The sequence below is a fragment of the Rhipicephalus microplus genome, chromosome 1 (assembly GCF_043290135.1).
Source record: "Rhipicephalus microplus isolate Deutch F79 chromosome 1, USDA_Rmic, whole genome shotgun sequence".
Lineage (NCBI taxonomy): Eukaryota > Metazoa > Arthropoda > Arachnida > Ixodida > Ixodidae > Rhipicephalus > Rhipicephalus microplus.
In genome coordinates, this window is record NC_134700.1 from 259,149,887 (window position 1) to 259,172,679 (window position 22,793).

Sequence of the window (22,793 nt, forward strand, 5' to 3'; positions counted from 1 at the left end):
AGATATCGAGAAGAGGGAGTGAAGTCGAAGGGGAACAATAGCGGGGATCACGAAAGGCCGGGTGCGTGGGTCGGTCGGGGTTACTGCGGAGCGCGAGAAATTGATAGGGCGAAACGCAAAACTTTTATTCCATTAAAGCCTACTTAATTGAATCTTCCTCTTGTTTCACTTTCGAGTACGGCGCGAGCGGCGCCCTCTTCTAGCCCTGCGCGTTAACGTTTCCCCGCTCCCATGGCTGCCACGGGAAGAAGCCCGCTGTTTAGGAGCTTGACAAAAGACAGGTCACAAGCGAGGGACTAGGGCAATGCCCCAACTCTGCGCATACTGCGCACGTTCACTTCTACTTTCTCTCTCTCTCTCTCTCTTCGTCATTTTTTTAAATGTTTTTTTTACTAACTCTGACCTCTTCTGAGTTTCTTTTCCTAGCATCATTTCTCTTGCTTGCCTTCCGATTGCTTGTTGGCTCGTTGTCGTGCGCTGCCAGGCACGTGAACCGAGGGAGCGCCTCGGCGGTAACCGAATCTGGGACTCGCGCTCGTGAGAGCCACCGTGTTCCGAGCCGCACGCCCTACGCCGGGACGACAACCCGGGGACGCCGAAGTCAAGCACCGCACCACGCCGTGATTGACTCGAGCATCTAGGGTTTCTGGGGTCTCGTTATGCAGGCTACGGAACGCTTTTTCGCTTATCTCGTCGTAAATGAGGCTTCGTGTCGTTGAACTTTGGTAAGAACCTTAAATGTGCGTCCCGCCAAATTGATTTTGATGACTGGGCGATGACAGTAGCGTTGAAGTGGAAACAATATTAAGGACACGTATCAGTGACGAACGTAAGGTGAACTTGAGACGTTATCATGAGGGGCACAAAAAAGCCACAGCTGATGGTGCCCTCCAATAGCTTCCCGAGCACTTCCCCTTAAAACGTACAATGTAGGTAAAATGTAATGTCTTGCTTGAACTATCGATTGACACTATGGCAACGCAGCATGCTTTTTCTATAGCGACCTTTTTGTTTCATATATGACAATGCTTTACCAGTCTTTCTTTAAGAGATAAAAAAATAGGGCAATAGTACACCTTCAAGGGTGGTGTCCGCTTCCTTCACATGTTTTCACAGCTATTCGACGAGAGTTTTTTAGGTCCCAAAACAGCGACGTCACTATGAGGGACGTGGCAACGGAGGGCCATGGGTACTTTTTACCATGGGGTTCACCTAACTATACTTATGAAAAATTACGAAAAGGGTAGAATATGTATGAATGTCTTCCAAATTCTAACCAAAGCTCGTAAGGACTTCCCAATTGAATACACCCAAACCATTATGTGGGCGCCAGGGCACGAGGGTGTCACCGGGAACCAGTTTGCGGATGAGGCGGCTCGAGGCTTCACAAATTACCGAGCTTCCATGCACACTGCAATAGAGCATCCAACGCCCCTAGACCCTAACTTTAGTACAATTCTTCAGTATTACAAGGACAATAGAAAAGTGTATCCAGCACCGCATAAGAAACTCACAGCAATGGAATCGGTGGCATTACGCAGAATCCAAACAAACACATACACGAACTTACACAGGCTGCATGTATTCTACCCCACAGCATACAAAGACATATGTCCGTGGTGTGGGGCCCCACCAACACTGTTTCACATCACGTGGGAGTGTACGCATCACAATGAAGAACGCCACAACATTAACAACACAGAGGAACAATGGGAGGCGCTGCTGTCCAGCTCGGCCATTGTTGATCAACGCTGGCTGGCCCAACGGGTAGAGATGATGGCTAGGGCCAGCGGAGCCCTGGAATAGGGGCCCGACCATTTGGAATGCTCCGCGTTATGCGCAAATAAAGTTTTCTCTCTCTCTCACCTAGCTATAAGTACATGCGACACAAGCATATGGAAACGCGGCCTGCGCAGTCGGGCTTTGATCCCATGACCTTCAGACCAGCAGTCCAGCGCCAAAACTACTAGGTCATCGCCGCGGGCGTTGAGATGCGATGTAAAGCCCTATTACTGGTGAACCAGAATGTCTTTTATTGGCGTTTGCATAATGCAGATACCATTCAAGATAAGTAAGCTTTTAAATAATATCGATGCCCGTAGGATGTTTTCAAATGAACGACTTCCCGACAAAAAATGCTTAAAAAAAGAATGAGATTGAAGACATCTCATTCATGTGGACTCAATGGCGAATTCGAGAGAGAGGCAGAGAGGAGACAGTGAGTTGTAAGTCTGGATTTGCTGAAAGAAGTTCGTTTTGTAAAATTTAGAAAGAGCGCATTTTTTTAAGTGTTAGTGTACATTTTTTAGACTAATCCTTTTGGGCTAACACACAAGAAAAGACCTCAATTTCAATAACGTATTCTCTAAAAATTACCATGGGCATGATTTACAAAGTTTGCGAAGCTCTTTTTCAGATGTTTTAGAACTGCAGAGTTAATGCTTGGTATTTGTTTAATGGGACAGGGTTTCGCAAGGTGCTTTACGTCATTTTATATTAGCTTTAAAACAGAAAAATTAACCAATTTTGTGAGATATTGCATTAAAAGGCACAACAAAGCTAACACCGCTAACTACGAACCATTAAATTACTCGCATGTACTTAAAATGCATAATTCAAATTCTGTTGCCGATATTGCACAGTGCTTCAAGTGCAGATACAGTTAAAATAAGTAAAAAAGAAAGTCTTTCATTTGCTTTTCTGTTTAACATAACTTCTAATGCAACATTTTTTTCTTACATCTACTTATATCAGCGTGCATTTTTTCGTATATTGAATCGGACCTTTTGAGTCAATTAAGGACTACCGAAACAAGGCGGAAAGGGCATTGAGTGTCAGTATTCGGTTGAAACGTCAGCATGAAACCCGTGTTCAGTTAAGTAACCGTTATTCCGCTCTGCCGGAATGAGGGGCGGAAGGCAGCCTGATATTTGCTGCTATAGAAGAACCTTTGCTACTGTAGATAAACCACTGAATCAAGTTTTTTAAACACTCGGCGACAATTTTTCTTGGCTGTACTGTGGAATCAACAGAACCGAAACGCTTGCCTGCATGCGTGCCAAGACTTCCCTAGTTTCCCTAGTTTAGACTTCCCTAGTTTATGACTAAACTAAATTGAAACAATAAAGTTTCGTTTATTATCAAAATAAAACAAGTGTAAGAATCCACTGGGGAAAAATTTTCAAAGCGTATAAAAATGTAGAAACAGAATATTCTACCCCTTGAATTTTTTCTACACCGCCACGTTTTCCACTCGTCTGTTCTCACAGTGCTCGGTGTCCCCGATGCCGGCTGCAACATGTACCACCCCAAACTCTTCGTTTTGTTCTCCGAGAAAGATATGCTGAAAATATGACGGAAAGTGGCGGCAAGAACCGAGCAAGCGAGTTATCGGCAACATGTGCGCTAGAATAAGCAGCCGCTTCTCAAGATTGTCAATAAAGGCCATGGGCAAGCAAAACCAGAAATTGAATCAAAATTGGCTGCAAGCTACTGGGCTGTTTGCGTAGTAACACCGATATCAGGGTACCCCGCCTTCGTAGCCACGAAGCTTTTCCATTGCCAAGATAAGTTGCCTCCGAGTATAGCTAAGATGGCTACCAAACAACACCACAAGCAAGCAGTCAAAATGGCTGCTTTATTTCGCAGGGAGCACTTCCGCAAGTTTTGAATTCTTCCGGAGACATCGATCAGCTTGTCTGGTCTTTGCTTCGTCCAATTTTTTGCGAAAAATTATGTTGACGAACGTCGGCAAACAAAGCCACTGTCGCAGCCCCCGCAAGGCCATAACAAGATGAAGTTGTTTCGCCTCTACAATCAAGCTGAAGATTTTGTCGGCACCTAAAATTCAATACGCGCCTACTGAACGAACTGCTTTACTTTCGCGAAACAAATAGGATGCGATTAGATAGATGCAATAAATGGAAAGAAATACACATTTAAACGACGAGAAGCTTTCTTATTTGTGTATAAGTCGCTTCGAATTCAAGGCGTAGCTACTGATTGTGATGTATATCGTAGGTAGAGCTGTTTCTGCGTCTTCTGTTGCCATTTATATTTTGCGTTCATTATTTATACTGTTTGCGTTCATTATTTATACTAACCAAGATAAAATATATCTCTGTGATTGTGTGCAAAACAAACATACGAATATTGATTCGAATCGCGTGGGCGGAAGGCACTGTTACATACCTGTACAACGAAATAACTTTTTCAAGCCGCGTATGCTGTGATCGCAATAGTGGAAGAAGAGAAGTGAACTGTAAGACTTCATTTCACTACTTTAATATGCTTTTATGCTGTGGCGTGAGATGGTCGAGAGGAGCTGGTATTTCGCTAAAGTAGTGGTTTTTTTTTCTTCTTTTTCTGCGTATCACCAAAAAAAAAAGATCGATGTGTAAATTTAAGCAAAAGGGTGAAATCTGGGTCCTATTCTAAATTTTCGGGTTCCACCTAAAGTTATGCCTACGTTATGTGATCAGGTCTGAAAGAAAAGGAGAAATACTGCGGCAGTAGTTAGGACACTGAAACTTGGTCCCTCATGGTCCATCTTTTTATTTCGGCAGACGTCGATATCAGTCTTGTACATGAACTATTCCAGGCGTATGCTCGTATCTTATGCATTTCAGGTACACGTTTAACGAACACGTGTGGATCAGAGTCGAAGTCGATCACGGTCGTCCTATTTCTCAAGCCGCCGTCACTACCACGTTGTCAGGTTACACTCTCACTCCGGAAAATAATGAGTACAAAAACTAGGTCACACATGAAAAGCCTCATGCTCTCTAAAGGTGTGATGTGATGAAATATTTCAATCATGGGGATTGCGACATATCGGCGGATTCGCGCACGCACGTCAATGAGGAGATTGTGCACTCTCGCATATATGGTGACGTTTTTTTTTTCTCGCTCGATTTTGGAAATTTCACACTAGGAGATACCTACACATGCATCTCGACTTGACAGTCTGATACCTCAAAAGTAGTGCGAAAAACTTCCGCGTTTGAGAATAATACTAATAATATTATGTAGGGTTTTTCATTCCGAAACCACGATATGATTATGAGGGACGCAGTAGTGGAGGGCTCCTGAAATTTTGAACATCTGGTGTTCTTTAACCTGAATGGACATTGCACGGTACATGGGCCTTTCCATTTCCTCCTCTTTAGAAGTTTGACCACCGTGGCCGGGATCTAACCCGCAACCATCGGCTTCGCAGCCGAACGCCCGGGCCACTGATGCACCTAGGCGGACAACTCTTCGAGGATCGAAGCCCGCTGGTTTAGACATTACATGGCATGCTGTCCTATTTATTAAAACTCCTGTACACATCTCATGTGTTTGTCGCATTCTTAGAAATGTCCAACAATTTATATGTGAGAACACTTTTCTAATTGATCCCCAAAAGGTCTTATTAAAATAGTCTGATAACTTACGAAGCGACTGCCGCAATTTTTTTTTTGAAGTCATCCAGTTGCAGGGATTTGTCACGTGCATTAAGCGCTTTCTCTCTCCTTTCGTACCACCGAGAGCGTCGCGCGGGCTCTGCAGGCGGGGATGACAAGAGGGCAAGAAGATGCGCGTTAGTCTGCACGAGTAATGTCCTTGACCATTTTACATGCTCCCGAGTTCCCTTTTTTCTACAATTGAGTTTGAGCCATCTGCACAAAATGTACAACAACCACGTGCACATATACACCGATGGTTCAACCACAGCGTCTGGTTCTGGTGGTGCGGTGGTGATTCCAGCTAGAGGAATCACTCTGCGAATCAAACTGTCGCATGTCACTACGTCCACAGCGGCAGAACTTGCGGCTTTGCGTGGCGCCCTAGAGTACATCAAATCCCAAAGACCGAGTAAATGGGCTGTGTTTTCCGACTCAAAACCATCCCTACAGAGCATGCAGTCAGTCCTTCGACGAGGTTGCCATGAACAATTAACTTACGAAGTTGTCAAGCTTGTTCACCACGTCACAGAAACAGGCCACGAGGTCAAGTTTCAGTGGCTTCCTGGCCATTGTGGGATCAGTGGCAATGATTCCGCAGACAACGCGGCTCGCACATTGCACCAGGAAGAGCACACCCTTCCGATTCCTTTGTCAAGGACCGACGCTTCAAAGCAACTTATTCACCTGGCACGTAGTCTGAATCTGCAGGAGTGGAACACCCCAAGCATAAGACATACGAGACTACACCAAATAAACCCTCGACTTGAACTTCGACCTCCATCCGGACTTCGTCGACGTGAAGCTTCACTTCTTTGTCGCCTTTGGTTGGGGGTTGCCTTCACAAAAGCATATAGAGCCCTCATCGGATTGACCGACAGTGCACAATGCGACATCTGCTGCACCAAAGAAGACATCAACCATCTGATATGCCATTGCCCCCGATTTGCCTCTGAAAGACAGAATCTTTCGGACGCATTGCGACAATTGGACGATCGGCCACTCTCTGTGCAAATGCTACTGGAACACCGTCATAGCCTTTCGTCGGCTCAAAAAGCAGTCAAAGCTGTCTTGTGCTTTTTGAGAACTACAGGCCTATGTGACCACCTTTAACTTTTGTGTAGGGCCACCGCTGCATACGCGCCAGCCGATTGACTGACAATCCTCCTTTTTTTTCTCTCTCTCTCTTTCTCTTCTCTTTCCCTCTCTCATCTTTATGCCCCTTCCTATTCCCCCAGCGTAGGATAGCAAACCGGGCATGTGCCTGGTTAATCTCCCTGCCTTTCCTCTTGTTGTTTATCCCCCCCCCCCCCCAATCTACCCCTTCACTTCAAATAATGTTCTACTTCCTGTTCTTCCTCCTGATCTGACTCTTCGTTTTGTTTGACTACTACTACCACTACTACAGAGGAGGGAACAACCCACACCCTAAGTAGTTTCGCCCCTAAAGGTGCTCTCAGGAGAAAATTCTTTTACGCATTACCACATTCGAGCGAGCACCGAAGTTGAGGATGAGCTCTGAAAAGTAGTATTGTCTATCAAAGCTTTTAGAGGAGACCAAGTTATCGTCACAGAATGCAGTGGATCACAATTTTTCGAATCGGTCGTTAATATACGTGGTGAACATTGCAAGACACATTAAACCTAGCGCTTTGCTATATTCGGCAGAAATCATACATGCAAAGGCCCAATTATAGATAACTGTGGGAGCTGGTGTTCTAATGAGGCATGCGGCACGATGTAGTCCAATTTCTCTTAGAATATTTCAAGCTTCCTGCTTGCTCTTATACAGTAAGCCCCCATCTAGGAACGTGGTGGGCTTCGAGTATGCTTGAAAAGACGTAAAAATATTGCCACTACTTCATGCAGCGATATATTTCTAAACGTTACAGAGGCGGAAAATTTGCGTGCGCCAGTCGTGTAATAGTGCCGCCTCCACAGAAATGGTCGATGTTTTTGAACATCATTTTATGTGGACGATTTCTGCGCGCACGTTCTTAACTATTTACGCGTAGTCTACAAAGAAATAAAAAAATACGATAACCGACACTCATTTGGAACTATTCGTAAAAAAGCCGAAAATTGAAATGTTTCTATAAGTACAGTGCAACAGCTACAAATGCAATCGTATGCCAACAATTTTATCTAAAGCCTGAACGTGCGGTAGATCAGCATTTTTTAAAATGCTGTGGTCACTGCTTTTAAATTTATTGTGCGGCCTCGCAGAATTAACGCACCTGCTGCCAGTAAGGGAAGAATAAAAAAGACGGAGAGTTCTTCACCCCACGCAAGGACGAAATTGTAATAAAATCAGGGTATCCTCTTTTCATATCTCTCTCTCTCTCTCTCTCTTTCACGTGCTTTTTTTTTCAACCGTTACAAGAAAACGTGAGCTGATACAAAGTGGCACAGATTTCTTTCATTCCGTCCCTCGTACTAGCGACAAGGGCACCTATCGTTTAGTACGTAAAATGTGAGAGTGTTATTTTACTTCTTGCGAGTGCGCAGCCGGGGTCTTAAAAGAACCAAACGCGCAGTCGGAGACAGTTTTTGTCGCCGAGTGGCAGCATCGTCTAGCTAGCGTAGAATTCGCCTCGGGTATAGCAGAGTAAAAAGGAAAGAGGGGAAAAAATGGGAGCGGGTGGCAAAGAACAACGATGTTCATTACGACCATGACGTTCTCCTTCCCTGTGTTACAGGGGATACCCATCTGGTCGGGGGGTGTTCGTGCCGCTTTGTAATCAGAAATTCAATTACAACGGCTCGACTTCCCTCCCCCTCTCCGACCCTGATCTCGCTACCCTCTCGCCTCCTTATTTCCACGCCAGTTCTCGAATCCAGCTCTTTACGGGAAAAGGCGCCGAAAACGCGACACTTGGACGGCGATGCCTCGGCGCGAGTCGGCCACCTCTTCTTGGTCGGGCTCCCGCGAACCGACTGCAGTCGCCGCCGCTCTCGAAAGGAAACAGCGGTGATACGCGTCATTGGAGGAAAGCCCCTTGGTTACTTAATGACAACGCGGCTTTCGAAGTGCGTATGCGACGCCGGCACCCTCCGAGGTGACAGCGCCGGCACGCACGAGCATTGATTAAGGCCATCTTTCCTCCCTCAGAGCAGTGGCCCTTTTCACGGAGCGTGGCAGATACGCGCGCATGGGTCCTTGTTGGAGGCTCGCGGAAGTGGGGGGGGGGGGGGGGCAGCGACTGTTCACTCCGCCTGACTAATTGCTCGACTAGCGTTTCGGGCCAGCGGTGCGGCGTTTTCTCTCGGCGCCGTACGCTGTATGCGCGCGCGGGACAAGCCCTCTTCTCTGTAGAAAGAGCGAATGCCACCGCCGGAGGAACGAGAGCGTCGAGATGCAGTGCGATTTCGAGACGACAGATGGCAATGAAACCCGCTTGCTTGAATTCAAGCAGTCGCAAAGAGCGGAAAGCGCGAGGCTGAGGGAGTGATCGGAAGAGGGACGAACGGGGGGGTGAGTGAGATTGAGGAGGTTTTCGAGTTTAATGGCAGGGATTTTGATTCGAAAAGTCGCGGGGCTCCGAAGCCATCTGTGGTTCGCTGTTATCGTTTGTAGCCCGTTGTGGCAGGGTGCGGGGGTGTAGCGGTTCGCTGCTCGCCTGCAGTTAAAGACGCGAGTGTTCAATGGGGGGGCCGCCAGCCGTTGACTGCGAGAAGCCCTTGGGGAGGAAAGCTTGTAACTCCAGGCCCATTAATTTGAAAAGATTGCAACCGTTGGTCCCGCCAGAGTACCTCGTTTTTAACGCTCCGAGCCAGGCTTTTTTTTTCCAGTGCCCAATCCCCCCCATTGTTTGTAATGTCATGTACGACTCTCTCCTGCGTGCTTTCTTCGAGCGTGTTGTGCCAGAGCTATACGAAGTGCGAGGAGAGAAATTGATTGGGCGTGAGTCTTTGGGCTGGTGCATGGATCTGAAGTATACAAATTGCGGCAACTTCGTCATCTTTTGTTGGGAGGCCGGCTAATGCTTTTCGTTTGTTTTAACCTTTGACTCTGCGTACAGGTCCCAATGTCGGTGAAAAAATATCCCACCACATCTTTCCCCGATGGCTTCGTTCAACATCTACAATTTCTTTTCATTCAGTCCCTTTTTTTTTCCTTTTTCTTTGTCATCCTTTCTCTCAGTTGTCCCCCCATTCTCCACTTGTGTCATCGGTAATGTGTTTGGCAGAACAAAGAAAACAAACCATTTTATTCCATGAAACGTCGTATCATTCACGGCCACTTTGATTGAGTACGTTGCTTGAAGCGTGTAAGCTGATCGCCACTAACCTGTCCCCTTGATACGTCTATTGCTATTTCGTGGAAAGAAAACGAACGTAACTACAAAACGCGCAGAAATTAACGGCAATGGTCCATCGCTGTACTGTGTAGCATTGTTATTTTCCTCTTTCTTGTTTTGCTGCAGCTCGTTCACATATTTACCAGAAACAATACTATTATCAATGACCTCTGCAACACCTCAACCATTTAAGAAACGCTGGCTGCTGGTGTTTATTCGGGAAGAGTGCACAACCATAACAGCAGCCATACAAAACTAAAGTTAAGACAGCCTGTTGCCTGAACGAAGATAACAGTTCTGTGTTTAGAAAGAGTTGTTCACAGTTTAGAGTACAAGGTACTCTACTATAGAAAAACATAAAGACGCCCCGTGGGCCTCACACTTGATGAGGCCGCGCCGACAAAAATTACGTCATGAAGCAGCTCACGATGACGCATAATTCAGTGCGAAGTTCGCGCCGGCCACTGGCATCGACAAAAGCTGGGGCTTCCACGTCGCAGTTCTTTCGAATGTAACATTCATCGAATGTTCACACTTAATCATAATGTAGTGGAGCATACGCACCAACGCGTATGCGCCTTCGGAAGACAACGAAAAGCCCGTGCTCTGATTGCGCGAGAAACTGTGCCGCCTTTGCCAGACTTGCTGTTCGCCCATTTTCCGTCGCGACCTCGTTGCGACTCCTCTGTTCTAATAAACATCATCGCATTTGGTGGAGGCTGCTGAGATCCCTAAGCAGACCTGGAGCTCCGCTCTCGCAAGTTGGCCTAAAGACTACCGTACAACATGACTGACGCAGTCGCCAACCAGCCCATCCCAGCACAGCCAGCACCATCGGCTGCCCCGTCGACCTGCCCCGGTGCTACCCGTCAGCGGGACCCACCAATCTTCAGCGGCAGTGGTGAGCAAGACGTCGAAGACTGGCTCTCCTTGTACGAACACGTGAGTGCCAGAAACAAATGGGACAACGACTCTAAGCTTGCCTATGTCATCTTTTACTTGGCTGACGTCGCCAAGCTATGGTTCACCAACCGCGAAACCGCCATCGCCAGCTGGTCCACCTTCAAGACCCTCGTGACCGAAGCGTTCGGCCGACCAGAGGTCCGCAAGCTCCGCGCTGACCAGCGTCTGCGCCACCGAGCCCAGCAACCTGGTGAGACCTTTACTAGCTATATTGAGGATGTGCTCGACCTCTGCAGGCGTGTTAACTCATCCATGCCTGAAGAAGAGAAAATTCGACATATTCTCAAAGGCATCGAAGATTGCGCATTCCAGATGTTGCTGGTGAAGAGCCCGATCACGGTGGCAGTCCTCGTAAGCCTGTGCCAGAGCTTCGATGAATTGCATCGTCAGCGTTCCATCGCCCGACAGAGTGTCCCATCACCAGATTCGATCTCGGCCGTCGCACTTGCCAATGGCAACGTTCACCAAGGAACTCTGTCGAACCAGATTAAAGACTTCATCAGGGAGGAAGTCGCCCGACAGCTTTCCCTGCTGCCGCATAGTGACGCGCCCACGACAAGCCTCCCTTCGAATATGCAGCAGGCCATACGCACTGAAATTTGCAATGCACTCCCTACAGTTCCGGCCTTTTACCCGTGCACTTCGGTGCCATCTGATCTCTCAACTGCTGGCTACGCACCAACTGCGCCGCCTTCACCTCTCAGCTACGCAGCTGTGGTCGCGCGGCCCCCACCGCATCCAGTCGCCTTGTCGGCTCCACCTCCTCCGGCCTTGCCTCCAGTCTACAGGCCCCCACCTCGCTTTTTCCGTCCATCTAATGAGTGGCGCACCCGAGACAATCGTCCCATCTGCTTCGCGTGTGGCATCGCTGGCCACATTGCACGCTTCTGCCGCCGCCGTCCCACGCCTGCGCACGCATACTTCGGAGCTCCTACCTACGCACCGCAGCAGACCACCACGTCTGCATATGAACAGAGGCACTCCGACTCGGATCGCCACCCATCGACTGCTCGTTTCCCATCACCTCGTCGCCGATCGCCATCGCCTATGCGTCGTCGACCACCTCTTGAGGAGGGAAACTAATCAGTGCAGTTCCGGAGGCAAGAACTGCAACTTGTGCGCAATTCCCAAGGCCTCCATTTTCGCCGCAAAATGTTGTTGATGTCGATGTTGAGGGAGTCGCCACATTAGCGTTAATTGATACCGGGGCCGCCGTTTCTGTGATGAACGCAAACTTTTGTAGGAAACTGAAGAAAGTGACCACATCTCTCAGTGGCTTGGTGCTGTCCACGGCTAGCGCGCAACGCATTCATCCCTCGGCTGTGTGTACGGCGCGCGTCGTCATCCGAGACGTTTTGTACGTCGTCCAGTTTTTTGTTCTACCATCTTGCTCTCATGACCTTATCCTGGGTTGGGATTTCTTATCACGTCATGAAGCTATCATCGATTGTTCCCGTGCCGAAGTGTCCCTTGTGCCAACATGTGAATTTCCACCACCCGACCGCTCTCCTCTGCTCTGCAAAGTCATCGCTGATGACGACATCACCTTGCCTCCTGAAGCTTCGGTCCCTATTAGCCTTTCATGTCTGGCGCAACCTGACGGCACGGTGGTGTTTACGCCATCTCCGGTTTTTACTGAACGCAAGGGCATCGTTCTCCCATTTGCTGTTCTTACAATTGCGTCTGGTTTAACCGTAATGCTGGTCACCAACCACTGCAACTACCCCATTGGCTTACTTCGTGGTGAAACGTTAGGATATGTGCAACCTGTCGACCATATCGATGATATTATTCTTCCCGACGAAACGCCATGTCACATTGCTGCAATCACTCATGCGTCTGAGCCATCAAGTTCGTCAGCCTTCGACAATGCTATTGACGCAGACCTTCCCCTCTCGCATCGCCGCCAACTTGTTGCTCTCCTTAACAAGTTTCGTTCTTTTTTCGACTTTCAAGAACCTACTTTGGGCTGCACCACGACTATCACTCATACTATTGACACCGGCTCACATTCGCCTCTGCGACAGCGTCCTTACCGCGTTTCCGCCGAAGAGCGCCGCGTCATTACGGAGCAAGTAGATGACATGCTTAAACGTGGAGTCATACAGCCTTCTCAAAGCGCTTGGTCATCACCTGTGGTTCTGGTCAAGAAAAAAGATGGCACCGTACGATTTTGCGTGGACTATCGCCGCTTAAACAATATTACGAAAAAAGATGTCTACCCGCTACCAGGAATAGACGATGCTCTTGACTGTTTACAAGGCGCCGAGTACTTTAAATCTTTGGATCTGCGTTGTGGGTATTGGCAGGTGCCAATGGTTGAATGTGATCGCCCTAAAACAGCCTTTGTAACGCCGGATGGCCTATATGAGTTCAAAGTCATGCCGTTTGGGCTCTGCAACGCGCCTGCCACATTTGAGCGCATGATCGACACCATCTTGCGTGCCCACAAGTGGAAAACCTGCTTATGTTACCTGGACGACATCGTAGTCTTTTCATCTGATTTTCCGACACATCTTGCTCGCCTCCACGAGATTCTGACGTGTCTAACTTCTGCAGGCCTACAACTTAACTCCAAGAAGTGCCACATCGCAGCACGAAAACTAACCATCTTGGGACATGTCATCACCAGAGACGGTGTTCTTCCGGATTCCGATAAGCTTCGAGCTGTCGCTGACTTTCCGTTGCCCACATCACTGAAAGCCCTAAGAAGTTTCGTCGGTCTCTGCTCCTACTTTCGTCGCTTCGTGCGCAACTTCGCGTCCATCATCGCACCTCTCACGAGTCTGCTTTCCAACAGCAAAGGCATATCTGCATGGTCACCTGCATGTGACGACGCATTTCGTCAGCTGCGCCGCCTGCTGACCTCACCACCTATTCTTCGTCACTTCGACCCTGTTACGGCCACAGAAATTCACACCGATGCAAGTGGCATCGGTCTTGGTGCAGTTTTGGCACAACGGAAAGGCACCCAAGCTGAATACGTAGTCGCCTATGCAAGTCGCGCTCTCAAGAAGGCTGAATTGAATTACTCCGTGACAGAGAAGGAGTGTTTGGCCATAATCTGGGCGTTGACGAAGTTTCGCCCGTACCTTTACGGCCGTCCTTTCGACGTGGTCACAGACCACCACGCTCTATGTTGGCTGTCCACCTTGAAAGACCCGTCCGGACGCCTGGGGCATTGGGCTCTTCGATTGCAAGAATACGACATCCGTGTCGTATATCGTTCCGGTCGCAAGCATGCGGATGCCGATGCACTTTCGCGATCGCCATTAACACCAGATGTGGCTTCTCTGTCTCCCCCTTTTACCACCTTGTCACCACTCGACACGACTGACATGCTTTCGGAGCAGCGTAAAGACCCACACCTTGCCTTGTTAGTCGACTACCTTACCGATCCGTCTGCTGTCCCTTCCATGAGAGCGCTACGCCGGCAAGCAGCCCACTTTTCCTTACGAAACAACATTCTGCACCGCCGTAACTACATGCCTGGTGGTCGGAAGTGGCTCCTTGCTGTCCCAACTCATATGCGCTCTGACATCTGCATGAATTTCCATGCAGATCCCCAAAGTGCTCACGCAGGTGTCCTGAAAACCTACGAAAGGCTGCGCCAACGCTATTACTGGCGAGGAATGTATCGCTTTGTGCAGAAATACGTTCAGTCTTGCACCACTTGCCAACAGAACAAGACACCTTCGCGGCACCTTACTGGCATGTTACAGCCGCTCCCGTGCCCGGCTTGCCCATTCGACCGCGTGGGTATAGACCTCTATGGCCCCCTCCCATATAGTATCTCTGGAAACCGGTGGATTATTGTCGGAGTCGATCATCTGACACGCTAAGCTGAGACTGCAGCTCTACCGGCAGCGACCGCCCACGAAGTTGCACTCTTCATTCTCCGCAGCTTCATTCTACGCCATGGTGCTCCGCGGGAATTACTCAGTGATAGGGGTCGAGTGTTCCTGTCGGAGGTCATCCAAGCTATCCTCGCTGAATGCAACATTATCCACCGGAAATCTACCGCATACCATCCACAGACAAATGGTCTTACTGAGCGGTTCAACCGCACACTTGGCGACATGCTGAGGATGTACACCTCCTCCGACCACACTAACTGGGACGCTGTATTGCCCTTTGTTACCTTCGCTTATAACACCGCGACGCAAGCGACTACCGGTTTTCCCCCGTTCTTTCTATTGTACGGCCGCGAACCTTCCCACCCACTCGACACTATACTACCGTATCGCCCTGATGCATCTGAGTGCTCCCCGCTTTCGGAAGTCGCCAGATACGCTGAAGACTGCCGTCAGTTGGCTCGGTCTCTGACAAGTGAGGCTCAAGGCCTACAAAAAACTTGACACGACGACGCTCACCGCATAGCTCCTACATTTCGTGCTGGCTCCCTTGTGTGGCTTTGGGTGCCCCCGCACGTTCCTGGCCTGTCTTCTAAACTTCTGGCCCGGTACCATGGTCGCTACCGTGTCATTGACACGACCTTCCCGGTGAATTACGTCATCGAGCCATTAACACAATCACCAGATTTGCGCCGTCGAGGACGCGAGACCGTACACGTCGACCGTCTCAAGCCCTACTACGACCCCCTCATTGTGCCTACTCCCTGAGTCGCCAGGATGGCTACCCTTCACCCCGGGGGTATTGTAGTGGAGCATACGCACCAACGCGTATGCGCCTTCGGAAGACAACGAAAAGCCGGTGCTCTGATTGCGCGAGAACCTGTACTGCCTTTGCCAGACTTGCTGTTCGCCCATTTTCCGTCGCGACCTCGTTGCGACTCCTCTGTTCTAATAAACATCATCGCAATAACATCATTTTTCTCTAGCAGTTCAACTGCACAGCAAGGTTCACCTAGACAGACCTTTCTGGCTGCACTGGTCTTTTGGCACACACAAATGAAGCTAAATAATAAGGTCTTTCTTACATTCACTGGACATCTCCTAATCTACCGCCCTAAATATTTACTTTTCGACTCTACTCCAGACAGTGACACATAACCGCAGGCGGGTATGTGCCTCTGGTATGTGGGTATGCGCCACGGGTAGCTGACACTTCGTGCTACCCAGAAATGTCGAGAGCACGCATGGGTAGTTTTGACGCGTGAGCGTTTAAAAAAAAAGGTCACATTGGCAGCGTTGACCCAACGAATGTAAATAAAAAAGTGTCATTTATCCACAAGCAGGAATCGAACCCTATTAATCTGCATGGATATCAAGTGTTCTGCCAAAGAACCATGCCAGGACTCGCAACTTCTTTTCAAGTAGACTGTATTGTTTGTAAAGCGTGAATTGGGGATGCAGTGATGGCTATCCAATCATATAAGCAGTACATATGTACCTCAACGAAACAGTTGGGTTAAGATCATCTACAGTTAAGCGCAATGCATGGAAGGTGATTGACACTTTATATCAACCAAGCAAACACGCGAACAGACATTGGTGATTTTCATTCGCGAGCTTTAACAAAAATCAGTGCATTTCCACGAAGTGAATGACGACAAGTGGGCAAAGCTACAGCGCTATAGGTCTTAACGTCCATAATGTCCACGTTGAAGTCGCCTACTACTGTTAACGACGCAAGCACGGACAAGTGGATGGATGGACGGACAGACAGACGGACGAATTGGGTGATAATGTATCGTGCTTTCATGTAGTTGATTACACATACAGTCGGTTGTTTACGCGTTTTTTTAGTTGTTTTTGTGCAGGTGTTCAGTTTCGGTTTGGGTTTTGTGGGGCGTGATGGACGCCAATTATATCAACCCTAAGGAGCTTCACCCCTAAAAGCCGGCATCGACAGCGTTGACTGAAAGAACGCATAGAATAAATATGATGGTCCCAGTAGGAATCTAACCAAAGCATTCTGCGTGGCCATCAAGTATTGTACCACAGAGCCATGCCAGGTCTCGGAACTGCCTTTTAAGTAGACCGTAACGATCGTGAAACGTCAATAGTAGTTGCAATGCTGGCTACCTAATATTATATACAGTACATGCGTACTACTATCATACAGCCGTCACGTCGCGTTAACGACAATTGTAGCGAAGCACCATTCACTGGTGCTCATTTAGCTGCATGTGTCCAGGGTCAACAAGCTTATACATATCAGCTTACCGATTCTGGCGTTGCTAATACCTATGTGTCTGTTATAATCGCTACGCAAAAGTAAGAACGCGACTGTTTAACAAATCTATGCGTACAACATTTTTACACGTGTTAGCGTCATTTGATACCGTTTTGCTCAATAAAAGAATTACAACACAGTCACCTTCTCTCCGCGCGCTTAGCACAACTTTGATTCCCAAGGTACGTGGGATCTGCAGAATTTTATGTTTTATTAACGCGATTCGTCCTTGGTCTGACACAAAGTGTTCATTAGCCTATGCATCTGGTCCATTAATTTCATGTTTCGTTTCTAAAGAAAACCATTGCGCTATGCCACGAAACAAAGCGAGGTAATAAACATTACAGCAGATAACTATGAAAATATCATTGGAAAAAGCAGTGCGTGGACCCTCATTGAGTTCTTTGTGTGTGCGTGTGTATTTTGATTGATACGGATGCATGAGCGGAAGTGTGGTGCGCAAAAATACTGCTCTATCTGCTGCTACAACAGTATAACAACACAGTAGGTGTAAGCCATACTTCCCTGCAGACTGGTTGGTTCATACTTTAAAACTCGATTTGCTGCGCAAGCTGACGGAAAACGAGAAGGGAGACAGGAAAGAGCGCTCCTTCCTGTCTTTGTTCTCGTTTTTTTCCTTCATCTTGCGCAGCAAGTTCAGTTTTCAAGTAGGTGTAAACTGGCCCTTTCATAGCTCCCTGAAGCCTACGATGAGACATCAGACAGGTTATACCACGCGTTCGGTCTCACAGGCAATCGAGCACACAGCATCTGAAGCACGAACCAAAAAGTTAAGACAACTTGGCACCAAGGCTCCAAAGCTTAAACTAAGTGCGGAGCTAGACAGCCTTCTTTGTTTTTCTCCGGTTTTCTCATCCTTTCATGTTTTCCTAGTTATTTGTCCTTTTAATTCTTTTTATTACTTACACCCTTATAATCTATTTTTTCAGTCTTTTCAATTTCTCTCTGACTTCCTGTTTTTTTCTCATGCTGTGGTTGCTTGGCGTGAAGCAGGAAAAAAACAACGTTTAGAAATAGCAAAAAAGAGAAAACTAGAAATAGAAAGTAGAAGAAAGAGCAAAAAAAACAATGGGTGAAAAAATAGAAAGAACACAAGCACAGGCCGGGCTGCTAAAGTGTTCCGCACTTAAAACGCGGTGTGTTTCTGCCAACCACCCCGGAGTGATGGCTGAAGCCACCCGACCACATCACTGGTAGTAATGACTTTTTCGTTCATTCTAAATTTTATATACACTGGTCTAGAACTGAGAAGATCCTAAGTTCAACAAACATTTGCCGCATGATGTAATGCTCCTTGCCCCAGCACCCTTTCATTTGCACTATCTTAGCACGGCATACGCACAGAATGCCTAACTTTGTATTCATGCTAAAGAAGTCTAGGGCTTTCAAACCATTTTAGGTAATGCAAGTTTCTTGGTAGCTCAAATCGTTCCAGATAGCATTTCGTTTATTCTTAACACACAGTAATCAGGCGTGCACGATCACTAATCTTGACTTGCCAAGCATATACAACATAAAAAAGCTTTTCTTTATTCTGGTCTGTATAAAACCGCGTACTCACCGAATTTAGGCGTGCATTTTCATTCGCGACAGTGTGAGAATTCTTAGAGAGTAAGCCACGTGAAACTACCATTCATGTGTTTGGAAAAAAGTTTTTTATGAGTTAGAGTATACTTGGTACTCTACTATGGGAGAGCGGAAAGCCGTCTAATAAAAAGAGCTGTAGCTAATAAATTGAGGATCTGTGTTTAAGAGAAATGTTCGACGACTCAGATTACGATGTACTTTACGATGAGAGAGCAATAAACGGTTCCAGATCGCCCACATACAGAAGGATTATTGAGTTATGTATATTCTCGGATTAATGCGAAGATCTACTTGTTCTTCGAAGAAGTGACTGATGCTAAAAGAAACCTCATAAACTGTGCCAGTAGGGCATTCTGTAAATATATTCGTGCAACGAATGTTTGTCCGCTTTTTTTATTTGCTAACTGCATTTCTTTTTTCACTGCTTGGCATCGTATGTCTTTTTTATAGCCTATTGGTAGCTGTAACGACACAGAATAGCCCTTTGTGCAACTTTACTGTATCTAACGTGTGCGATAAGAACGGATGTACGGGCTGCCTATTCTTTTTCTATTCTCGTTTGCAGCTCTTTTTGCTGACCTATGTTTTTTGGGTGCGCAGATTTATGATGATGTCACAGAACGAGCGCTAAAAATGGGCGCGCCACCAAATTCTTGCGGTAACGCGCGGAAGAGACGCCGGGAGGTAAAAAGAAAAAAAAGAAAGCAAAAATCCAAGGCTCCCCGGGCGCGCGCTCTCCCCTTGGAAGCGTGGCTTCGCCGACGAACCTCCTCACCCCACATCGGCGGCTGAGATAGCCCGCGATATTTCTAGAACGAAGGAGGCGTGGCCACGCCGAGTTGAGTCATCCGACGCGGAGGGCGTTCCAACCGTCTCGCCCTCTTCCCAGCCTTCGCTGCGTATCGCGCCGACGAAATGACGAGAACCGTCTGGAATGTCGCGCGCAAGGTATTTAACCGAGCAGCCGAGATGAGAGATCAGGAGAAGACGGAATTTAGCGCCAGAGTGCGTAGGGATCCCGCCGTGTAGTCGGCGAAAGTTTCGTCTTTAGGGACGAAGCAGGCGATGAAGAGGATTTCCACCTGAGGGGTGAAGGCTCGAGCTACAGGCAAGAGCGTGTGTCTACCGCTATCGAGCGAGGACGCGTGGCAACAGCTGCGTGTGTGAAGCCGACGTGTTCGGGCGAAGAAGTTTGAAGCTTGGAGAGTGGCCAATTGAAGACGCGAGGTTTCCTGGAAGAGAAACTTCGAGGGCGCGGAACGACAACAACGCTGGACTTTGAGTGAGTGATTCTCGGAAGAGTATCATTCAGACTTTTGTTCCAAGGACTTTGGACTGAATAGGTTTTATATCTCTTTAGTCTTTAAGTGTCTTGGTTGGTCAATGCATGCGACTGCATTGTAGTGCGTATTGTTGTCTGTGTCCGTTGTTTCAAGTGTGGTTGATTGTACTGTGTAGTACGTTGTTTGTTTGGTGACGTATTGTATGTAACTATTGTGGAGTGTGCATACGTGTGTATTGTTTTTGATCTGCCGTTAATGAGAATATAATTTTGTTTGTTTATCAACTCTCGGCTCTGACTTGTTCTTTGGACCACAGCCGGCGTCCGCTGGAGCGCCAAAAAGGACCACTTCTAAATTGTCCACGCTTTCGTGGTGCGGTTCGGGGGGCCGATACTTCGACCCTTGGAATTAGCCCGGCGATCGCCTCCCGAATTAACGGGACCTGTGTGACAGATGACTAATGTATGAGGAAACGCGTAGGTCGAAGCATGGCATATCAACATTACTGGCAGCCAGCCTACAACTATCTTGCATTAAGAAGAACCGAAACTCTTTCATAGTTATCTCTCAAGAAAGGGAAATAAGACAACCACCCCTTTGTAGCCGGGAGCCGCAAGTAACTCTGTGCCAATTTCTCAGAAAGAAAAGTTTTCGCCACCTAGCGGGTTTCCGCAGAACTCATTTGCAATAGTTATCTATCACGTGTATCAGCACAGGTGCCTGATTTACAGGTGACAGCGTTGTGTCATTGATGGTGAAACGTACCGATGTATGGGCATGCGCAGGTATGCTTTTTATCTTTTCTGCCATAGCGCGAACTTCCTGCCTGTACTCGGTGTTTGTGTTCTCTTGTTTCCTTTCTTTTGGGTTCGTGCCTGCACAGCCTACATTCCTCTGCAATATGCGATTACAGTTCAATCATGATCAAGTATAAGGACGGTCAGTAACTTCAGCATTAAGTTTCTACAAGGATCTAACACAGCATTCTCAAGCGATATCGAAGTGGCCCGAAATGGTTGGCCAGCCGTCGTGCAAGTAGCAGCGTGGCCGGCCCTTTCAAATCATGGCGGGGGCTACTGACCTTTCTCGCGGCCGAACGCGATTTCCTGGTCGTCTTCTCTTCTCCACGTAATTTCCGGTTCCGGCGTTCCCTTGGCAACGCACTTGAGCACGGCTTCACCCCCCTCTCGGACTTCGGTGTCTGAGCTGGTGTTCTCCTCGTCGATCTTGGGTGGCACTGCGGGAAAAGAAAATAAGAAGCGAGGACAGAGGGACATCTCGGCTGCAGCATGACCGCGTCAGCATGGCATTCTGGCGTAGGAAAATGAACGCACAAGAGCCTGCCTGCCTGCCTGCCTGCCTGCATACATACATACATGCATACATGCATACATGCATACACCTATGACCGTAATATAGGAATGACAGAGAGGTCAGCCTTTGCAACCGCGATATTAGGCCAACAATGCAGAGCCTGAAGGTCGGGCGCCATTCAGTGTTCAGCACACTAACTGTGCTGTCAATACGCGCTATCGAATAGTGCGGCACTCCTCTAGTTCTGTTTTTTAAAGACGATAGTCTTTCTTGGGGCCCTTCGACGCAAAAATTTAGGTCTGTCTGTCTGTCTGTCTGTCAGTCTGTCTGTCTGTCCTCTCTTAACGGCACCGGGTACGTGAAACGGCCGACCACATCTGCAGTGCCCACCAATGTTGCTCAAGGTTTAGCGTTCACACATGTGCAATTGTCAATTGATAAGTAATTACTGCGCAAGTCTGGGGCACCATAACAACACGTATATATTCAGCATGTGCATCTTTTACTAGAAAAGGCATACAGAAGTAATTTTAAAAGCCGTAGCGCTTATAACGCTGCACTGACCGCGCAACGATTGCACGAAAAGATGAGTGTTCCACCGCTTTGCTAAGACGCGATGGTGGTGACACCTACCCGTCGCCTTGCGTTCTACACCTTATCAGCTCTGAGACGGGCGCGCACACCCGTTTCAGAGCCACACGCTTCGTTTTCCAAGAACATTGTCAGGTGGCGCTCATGTTTCACGTGTGACGTGACTTGATGCGCTCGTTCGCCTCCGCTGCACGCTCGAGGCACTCTAACGCAGCGCCTCCAGAATGCCACTCACCGATTTTCTTGCGCAGAACATCAAATAAATTGTTCTCTCTCTCCACACGCATGACCATCGTCTTTCGACGACATTTGCACATTACATGCAGATTCGGGGCTATTTTTTTCGGTGCTTTAAGCTTGTGTTGAGCGTCATGAAGCTCAACACGAGCGTTTTGAGCTTGTGTGCAACAGTAGACGAGCGCACATCTGGCTAACCAGCATTATTTGCATTTTTCCTTGCACGTTTCTCTCTCATCATTAAAATGAAGTATCAAATTGATATAAGATGTCAGGAGTCACACTTCAGCACTGAACTTCTTCGAAAAGCGAACTTACCGACCACGTTGAGGTATCCGATCTGAGACTTCATGGGTGACGTGTTGATCTGGCACATGTAGGCTCCGCGATCACGTTCTTGCACATCATGGATGTGAAGGTGCCAGGTGCGATGACCGTTGTGCGTCACCTTGAAGCGGGAGTTGTGCGTGATCACGCTCTTGGCGAGCGTCAGCAAGGTAAACTTCTCCACGAACATCCAGGCGACCTACAGCATCCAAACAGATGTTGTAGTACCAGCTTTGCGCCTACATCGTGTATCATTACCGCAGTCACGGACTCGATTAATGAAAGCCCCTTATGGTTGCACATAAAAATTACAATAAGCACAAATTCACATCTCTCAGATAAATGACGACCTGGGATAGAGCAAGATGCTCTGAATCTCGCTTATAGCGATGACACACTTTGTTTTGCTAAAATGATGGTTTCGTATCTGGTTTTAGCAGTTGAAGATCAATTACTCCATTTGCGCGCAAAATCGGACAGTATAATATGCCAAGATAGCGACCATCTCCCGTACTCAGCAGAATGGGCAGTTGCGCCACATTTTTGACAGCGAAGCTGTTAGTCATACCGTGAGGAAGGTAGTGGTG

The 22,793-nt window shown here is 47.8% G+C and overlaps 1 protein-coding gene across 1 annotated transcript in view; it reads right to left on the bottom strand.

The window, feature by feature from the left end:
• LOC142814681 (lachesin-like) overlaps positions 1 to 22,793 on the bottom strand; it is a 182,772-nt gene that overhangs the window by 24,885 nt on the left and 135,094 nt on the right. The window contains exons 3-4 of the mRNA XM_075893848.1: positions 22,198 to 22,405; positions 20,819 to 20,974 (exon numbers count right to left, since the gene is read on the bottom strand). Of these exons, the coding sequence (XP_075749963.1) occupies positions 20,819 to 20,974; positions 22,198 to 22,405 (364 nt within the window). The remainder of the gene's footprint in view (positions 1 to 20,818; positions 20,975 to 22,197; positions 22,406 to 22,793) is intronic.